The sequence below is a fragment of the Diplodia corticola genome (genome assembly GCF_001883845.1).
Source record: "Diplodia corticola strain CBS 112549 chromosome Unknown scaffold12, whole genome shotgun sequence".
In the NCBI taxonomy this organism is placed as follows: Eukaryota; Fungi; Ascomycota; class Dothideomycetes; order Botryosphaeriales; family Botryosphaeriaceae; genus Diplodia; species Diplodia corticola.
This window is the reverse complement of record NW_017971491.1, coordinates 441,296-449,523: the sequence shown is the minus strand read 5'-3', so window position 1 is coordinate 449,523 and position 8,228 is coordinate 441,296. Positions and strand designations below refer to the sequence as shown.

At 62.0% G+C, this 8,228-nt stretch overlaps 1 protein-coding gene across 1 annotated transcript; it reads left to right on the top strand.

Annotated features, from left to right (window-relative positions):
• Positions 1 to 3,595: 3,595 nt before the first annotated feature.
• Positions 3,596 to 6,970, top strand: BKCO1_12000144 (c6 transcription factor; the record flags this gene model as incomplete). The annotated part of the gene is made up of 5 exons (XM_020270638.1): positions 3,596 to 3,935; positions 3,991 to 4,795; positions 4,857 to 5,474; positions 5,528 to 5,909; positions 5,957 to 6,970. 5 exons carry the CDS (start codon positions 3,596 to 3,598, stop codon positions 6,968 to 6,970), a joined length of 3,159 nt encoding a protein of 1,052 aa, XP_020132534.1.
• Positions 6,971 to 8,228: the final 1,258 nt, after the last annotated feature.

The following is an 8,228-nucleotide window of genomic DNA, read 5'->3' as shown; positions in this document are numbered from 1 at the left end:
CGTGAGGCAACTAAGGGCGAGTCGTGAGCGATGGTCCCGCGGGTGACGTATGGCTTCTGCGGCCGGGGGACGTTGCGGAGGCCAAAGGCTTAGCCTTGCGGTCCAGCCGCTCGTCGCTGCCGCCAGGCACTCCCGACCTCGCGCCGCTGCCGGCCAGCCCTACGCATCACCCAGCCGCTCACGCCGCTCACGCCGCTCAGCACTTGGTTGCGCCGTCTGCTGAACAGCGCTCCCCCCGACCTCAGCAAGCTGCCCGGTCTTCCCCGAAAAATTTTCTCGCCGTTCGCCGCACCTCCAGACCCGGCCACCCGCCCCCCCAGGACGGCTGCCCCGTCGCGCCTCTGCGCTGCCGGCCGGGGCCACGCTCCGCCGTGCGCTCCCCGACGCCGCTTCTGGAGCTATTGACGTGACCTCGCTCCAGCGCAGATATATCTGCTGCCCGATGGACCCATCGTGCGCAGCCCGCCTGCATTTTTAGAAGGCGGCGGGCCCGCGCCGGGGCCACCAGGCCATCAGGGTGCGCGTTCCCCGCCCTGATTGGACACATTTCCGCCGAAGCGACCTGGTGTGCGACTCAATGGCAACAGCTTCACGGTTAGTCGGCACACTTAGACCTCCCACGTCGCGCACTTCTGTCCGCCCGCACAACCCAGATCGCAGTGCTGACCTGATCCGAGAGGCTTGTTTCCGCGCCGCCCTTGCCCGTGCCTTCCCCAGAACGCCGCCGCGCGCCACGCCCCGGTGCCCAGCGGCCCGCCGCCTGGAATGCACCCCCCATGTCGTGGCTGCTCCGCCTGCTGCGACGAGATACTGGGTCTAGATGCACTTCGCCACACTCCGACGAGATTCCCCGCCCGTGTGTCCTGCCTCCTGGGTCTCCGCTGGGGCTGTGCAGGTCACTGGATTCCACGAGCCTCTCAAGCGGGGCAGCTTCCGCAGGAACAGCGTGGCTTGGACCTCACACGTCGCGGATGACGGTATCTCGAAACATGTGCGACGCCTCGGACATGCCGAACCCAGCGGTGCTGTCCGCACACGCCTGCCAAGCGAGCCTGCATCCTGAACTGTTGCCGAACATTACCGTCCGCCTGCGCTGGGTATGGATCCTCGAGCACCGTCAATCCTGGCCAATGGCCGCGAGCACGCCGAGGATCCTTGCGCCCTCGCCGCCGTAATGTATTCTGGAAACGGGCTCGTCACGAAAGTCCTCGCCAAACCCATGCCAGGGAGGGAAGAACAGCCGTCAGCGTCCCCAGAGACGCCCGCCCGGGTCACCAGTCACCGCTGCGATTGGACCCAGCGGCTCGCCAACTAAAGCGAGCTCCCCGCTGGGCATTTCATCTCAGCTCCGCGTTTACGGCTCGAGCCGGAGGGCAACCCAGTCTGCTTGACCTGCACCAGGCGCAAACACCTTGGCAGCGTAATCACAGGAAATCCCTCCCTTGCTCTGCCTTCGCCACACTCGCTCCTGGGGTCCATATGAGATCTTGCTGTCTGGCTCCGAGGCCAGAATTCGCTCCTCATTTGCTGCTGTGTGACGTCTGGACACGCGTCAACCCATCCCAAGATCTTCGCGTGCTGCAAGATCCCACGTTTGTCATTCCATTATCTTTGGGTCGACACCATTCCTGGTGCCATGCCGAGGCTGCGAGGTTGCAGATGACAGACGCTCCGGTCATCTCCAGGGGGCTGCCGATGCCAGGGGTTGACGTGTGAGTGCGCCGACGGTCGAGTTTTACCGAGCCTGGACAGGCAGCAGCCGCCTCGCAGGGTTGCAAGCTCGCATCTACCTATAGGCGTTTCAGTCTGCTAGCCTCCATTTTCGGCGAAATCATGGCAGGTCAGACCAATGCTGAACGGCAGTCTTCGCGGCAAACTTGACGAGGGACACAGAGTGGTCCATGTCCACGCAGAATCCATCAGCGGGGAGGCAGCACGCAAAAGCCGGCACGCTGCGACCCACGTATTCGCGTTGTGGGCGACGAGGCCGGCGGGCAGGATGCATGGCGTGGCCAGGCCACGGGACAGGCTAGCTGGAAGCGGCAACAGACTTCAACGTGCCTAGAGAGGCTACAGCTATTTTTGCAAGCTGGGATGACGCTGCTGTTGCAGCGTTGCCGGGCGAGGGGTCTGAGTCAAAAGCGGCATGGGCAGTCGAGCTGTAGCGCGGTGTACGCACGAAGCGTCCATCCCACGGCTCCATCAGTCCCTGCCGATCAGCCCTAGCAGGTGGCTAGGGCGACGCTAGAGGGACGACAGGGGGGGGCGACAAATGGGCAGAGCCGGATGCAGCGTCATTGCGGCCAGGTTTAGCAATTGACGAATTTGCTCGAGCCATGGTTGGATTGCGGTAAGCTTGCGGATCGGCATTCACGGTCATGCACACGCGGATCTGGTGGCCGGGGAAGAGAGGCCTGGCAAGGCGAGGAGCGTCATCGGGGGCAGCCGAAGCAGCAGCAGCTCACGGAGGGCGATTGATGGGGCGTGCGGGCGGTAACAAGGCTGCGGCGTGGGTTGGGCGGAGGGCATGGGAGTTGGCTGGGTGCTGGGTGCCTCGGGCGGGCGGGCAGCTGACGTCCCACTGCGCCCCGACGCGCAGCTGCGGTGGACAATGCGCCACATCACGGGGGCGCGGGCGCTGTGCGTTGCAAGGCGCAGCGCGCGATGGGGCCCACGGCGGTGGTGTGTGGCCCCAGGCAGCTCCACCCTGCGGTGCTCGTTGTGCTCGTTGCGTGTGCTGGGCGCCAAGCGTCTCCGTTGCGCGACGGGCAGCGCAGGCCGGCGCCAAGAGATTCCTGGGCCCGAGGAGCGCGTCCGCCGGGTGCGGCTGGGAGCGAGGCGCGGCTGACTCGGCGCGAACACACAGATCGCTTATTTCCGCGGGCCTGCGGAATGCTTGCCGCCGGGGGCGGCGGGGATTGGCCAACGGCGGCCGGGTTCGAGGGTTCTGGAAAAAGCGGCAGCGCTGGTGGGGGGCAGCTCCCGGCAGCTCCCATGCGCGGCCAAGCAACTCCGCTTCGGCACGCCGCAGCGCCGCAGCGCCGCAGCGCCGCCACCCTGAGTCGACCGTCGCGGCGTCGCGCGTCTGCTTGGCCCACCCTGCCACCCCAGGCCGTCGGGGAGCGGGCGGTGCGGGCGGTGCGCGCGACCGGCGCGCTATCCCTCGATAAGCGAGGCCAAGCTTCATCCATTACGTAGCGCTGGGCAATGGGGCGCTGCTGAAGTAATGCGCGCGGCGGCCGCGACATCGTCCTTCCCTACCCGGTGGATCTCCCAGTCACACAGCCCGCCCGGGCCTGGTCTGGCTCGGCGCAGCCCTACCCACGACCTGCGGGGCGCCTCCTGCGTGTGCGAGCCCCCAACGGCGGACGCCCGCTTGGCGCCAACACAGGCGATTTGCACGCCCGCGCTCGGTGCTTCCTTAACACCGCCGCGCCCGCGATCACCGCCACCGAACGCCCTTGGCGGCTCCGTCTCCACAGCCTGTGATATGCCCTGGTCACATTAAAACCCATTCCCCCAGCGGATTTTCGCCCGAGCCGCGGAGTCGACTCTGACCTAGAACCGCGCGCCCTCCTCTTCCACACAGCACTGCATGGCCGCCCACACGCCCTCAGAGACAATGGCTCTCGAGGACGCGCCGAGTGCGTCGGCCTCGGGTACCACGCCGTGGGCCACGCCAACCACCCAGCAGGAGCCGGACCACACGCCCCGCGATGCCTCGGAGCAGCCCGACCAGCCCGACCAGCCCGACGGCCTCCCCGACCAGGACCCGCAGAGCCCGTCGGCCGACCACGCCAGCGACTCCCACGCCCCGCGCCAGGTGCCCATGCAGAAGCGCCGCCGCGTCACCCGGGCCTGCGATGAGTGCCGGCGCAAGAAGATCAAGTGCGATGGCAAGCAGCCGTGCACTCATTGCACCGTCTACAGCTACGGTGCGTCCCGCCATGAGACACACCCCCGCGCCGCGAGAGAGCTGACGCCCAGCAGAGTGCACCTACGACCAGCCCTCCAACCGCCGCCGCAATGCCGCCCCGCAGTACGTCGAGGCGCTGGAGAACCGCATGAAGCGCGCCGAGGCCCTCTTGGGCGCCATCCTGCCCAACGTAGACCTCGACGACCCTGCCCTCGTGGCAAGCTTGCAGGAAGGTGTGCTGCCTCCCCTTCCCCAGGCCCAGCCCCAGGCCCGGCCCTTCGCCGCCCCAGACAGCAGCCAGATGGCCCCCGCCCCAGCCGAGCGCCCCATGCGCGTCGACACCATGAACCCGCAAGCCCAGTCCGGCGAAGGGCAGCTCGAGTCGATGGTGCGCGCCACCGGCCAGCTCGACCTTGATGAACACGGCCACTGGGACTACCACGGCCACTCGTCCGGCTTGAGCTTCGTGCGTCGAATGCGTGAGAGGTTCGACTTCATGGGCCGCGGTGAAAGCGAATCCTCCCCGTTCCCCGTTAACCGCCCGCTCTCCCACGTGTTCGAGTCGCCTAAGTCTGTACAGGATTCGCCTGCCACCTTCGACAATGCTGTGCCCGGTGGTGCCGAGCTGCCGTCTCGGGAGAAAGCTCGAGAGCTGTGCGACACCGCTCTCAACGATGCCAGCGCCCTGTTACGTATTGTGCATCTGCCCAGCTTCTGGACGAGCTTTGAGGCGCTGTATGCAAAGTCTCCTGAAGAATATGGTGCTGCCGAGAATAGTTTTCTGCCCTTGCTGTACACTGTCCTCGCCCTGGGAACCCTGTTTTCACGGACCTCTGAGGATCTGGATGAGGTAGGCTACCAGAACGCCATTGACCAAGGGTAAGCTCACCCCCCAAACCCCCGTATCCGCCATGCTCAGCTCGCTCACCGCTTCACACAGTGTTCAGTACTTCAAGGCCGCCCGAAACATCCTGGACATTGCCATGTGCCGTGATCTGCATGCGCTCCAGGCTGTCATCTTCATGATTCTGTTTCTGCAATCGTCTGCCAAGCTATCCACTTGCTACGCCTATATTGGGATTGCTCTCCGCTCCGCCCTGCGCATGGGCCTGCACCGCTCTATGAACGACCGGTTCAACCCCATCGAGAATGAGAGTCGTAAGCGAATTTTCTGGGTCATCCGCAAGATGGATATCTACGTAGGAGCGCTCCTAGGATTGCCTCACACCATGAGCAACGAGGATGTTGATCAGGAGCTGCCGGCTGAGCTTGATGACGAGTACATTACGGAGACTGAATACTTGAGTCAGCCTCCAGGCCACGTTTCTCTCATCACTGCTTGCAATGCGCACACCACCCTCATTGACATCCTCGCCAAAGTAGTCCGTGTCGTTTACCCGATCAAGGGCAAGACCCATATCCTACAGGGACAGAAGATAATGTCCTACACCGTATCCTACGCTGACATCAGGGAACTTGAGAAAGACCTTCAGCAGTGGATGGAGAACCTACCCATGGCATTGAAGCCTGGTGGGGAGGCATCCATCCTCGTCACTCGGTAAGCGCCAGATTGAGACCTGAACCCGCGATTCAAAGGCTGACTTTAGACAGCGTTCGTCAGCTTCTTCGCATGGCATATGCTCATACGCAAATGATGCTATACCGTCCGTTCGTTCACTACGTTTCCAAGTCACCGACCTGCGCGTCCTTGGATAAACGTGCTTATGCTTGTGCATCCGCCTGCATCAGCGTGTCTCGCAATATCATCCACATTACTGCCGAGATGAAGAAGAGAGGGATGCTCAATGGTTGCTATTGGTTCACAATGTATACGACGTTCTTCTCGATCATGACTCTTGTCTATTTCGCTCTCGAGAACCCGGAATCACCCACAAGCCAAGACGTGTTGAAGGAGGCATATGAAGGCAAAGATGTCCTGGAAGGTCTTGCCAAGCGGAGCATGGCTGCAGATAGGTGCACGAGCACTCTCAAGGTGGGTTTGACGGTTTCATTGCTGCGTACGCTTACTGATCAATGTAGGCTGTGTTTGATCAGCTGCCGGAACGCATTCAGCAAGGCCGAGAGCTGGCGCTTGCTAACGCAAGCCGCAAGCGTCGCCAAGCTCCGTCGCCGCAGCCTGATGACAAGTCTATGTCCGGTCTATCCGAACCAGACTTACATGATGTTCAGGCCATAGCTCCCCGGCGTGCCAACACCTTTCCGAAGAACGTCGACGACCCTCGTGCGAGAGGGTCATTCCGCCCGAGCTTCCCTCAGCCTCCTGACCTCGACGACCCGCCGCAGAGCCAGTTTGGGACTGGGCCTGCCCTGCCTCACAGCATGCCCACAACTCACAGCTTTTACCCGCACGGCGTGCAGCACAACATGACGCCATCTCCGGTGTTCCGCCAGGCGCAGCAACCTCAGATGTCCCAGTTCGGTTTCTTACCTGCACACAACACCTTCATTGACCGGATCAATGGATTCAACCCGCCGATCCCCGACCTCAGCGCTATGATGTTCCCGTCGGGTGACCCGCTTGCCTATCCGAACCAGCCCATGACGACGTTTGAGAATAACGGGTTCAGCAGCATCGACAGGGTTGGTGACTCTGCTAACGCATTCCTTGCATTCAGTGGGTCGGGAGGCACTGGGACGCCCGTCTCCAATCGCAGCGCCGGTAGCAACAGGAACTCGGGGATTTTCGGCATGGCCCCCAATGCCGGCCCGCGCGGCGACCCCCATGCCGTGGACGTCGAGCTCCACAACCCGAGCCCATTCATCTTCGCGGCCGGAACCCAGTTCGGCATGAACCCTAACGCGATGCACGCGACGCCGCATCCGCATGGACGCCAGATGTTTGGAGTCGGCACAGGGGTGCAGGACGGCATGGCGGCCACGAGCGGTGCGGGTATGGGCGGGCCGATGGCAATGGCCGGTACCGGGTCCATGAACATCAACGATCTCTTCACGGGAGAGGAATGGGCTGGAATGTTTGCTGAACAGGGAAGCGGCATGGGCCAGGGCCAGGGGATGGGATTCGGATTCCGTTAGCGGCCAAGGGAGAAGGGAAACGGTAGACGCTCGAGGCTTGAAGAGGTCAGGAGGAGTAATGTGGCTGTGGTGGCTGCTTGGTCCGAGACGTCGCGAGGAATGGCTCGGGTGCAACAGAACAGAAGAGGTGGAGCGGACGTGGAAGAGGAGATGCTGCTGCTGGAAGCCAACCGGACGCAGAGAACGGCTCTGCGTCGCCTACGACTAATATGTGGAATTTCGGGTGCGGGAGCGGTGCTCGCTCTGTTCAGAGAGGACGGGGTAGCATGGGTCCGGCGGCACCCGGAAAGAGGAGGAAAGACGAGGAGAGCCCGAAGGTGGGATGGACACTTGTCCTACCTGATTTTGTCAAGACAAGCGGCGCCGGTTCGCCGCACACCTCAGAAGTCTGCGGTGGTTGTCATACGCGCATACTGTGCATGTACCAGGTGTACGCACTGCCTTATTGCATTGCTTACGCTTCGTTCATGATACCCCGCGGTTTTAAGATATAACGGCTTTTTGTGGATGGAAAAAGGGCGAATGGGATGATTGTAGTGTTGCCAAGAGAGAGGGGACGCAGCGGGACGGGATGGGAAAAAGGAGGATGGCAGGGTCAAGTTATTTTTTTCCCCCTTTCCGATTTTGCCGTCTTGGAGTTTTTCATTTCCTCGTTTTGGTTCTCACGCCCTTTTCGACGGCCGATCCTCTTTAGCGCTGCATCGAGCATTGTGGCTCGCATCTTTCTGTGCTGATTCGGATCCGAATGATGATTGCATGGGCTCGGTGTCAGCGTTGAGGGAGCTTCGCGCGTGAAAGTCCACTCATTTGGAAAACGCTACATGTTGAAATATGTCTAGTGTCTTGTGTGGGGTCTGGGGAAGATGTTTTCTTTCGTTTGTCTCATTACTTTTTTGTCGCAGATTGGGGAAAAGGTGTTGGTCTTTGGGGGTCTGTATTGCGTAGCAAGACGGGGAAGCACGGTGATAGGTGCAAGCGTGGGGCACGTCTTAAAGATTAATGTGGTTGCTGGTGTTGCTTCTGTCTCCATTCCTTCAAAATGTCTTGATAGCAGTGTCTGTTGATAGGTTGGTAGGCGAAAGCCGCCATGGGCGGAAATAAATCCCGGGGAGAGGACGTTGACGGCACTGTGGATCCTTTGTGGCGCCCAGCCCGGAGCTGTTTCCAGCCAGCCCAGCTACCTAACCGACTTCCCGGACGCGCTCTGCATCAACAATTGGCCTGCTGCATGCTCCCTCCCCCCTGCGCGCCCCCCCCC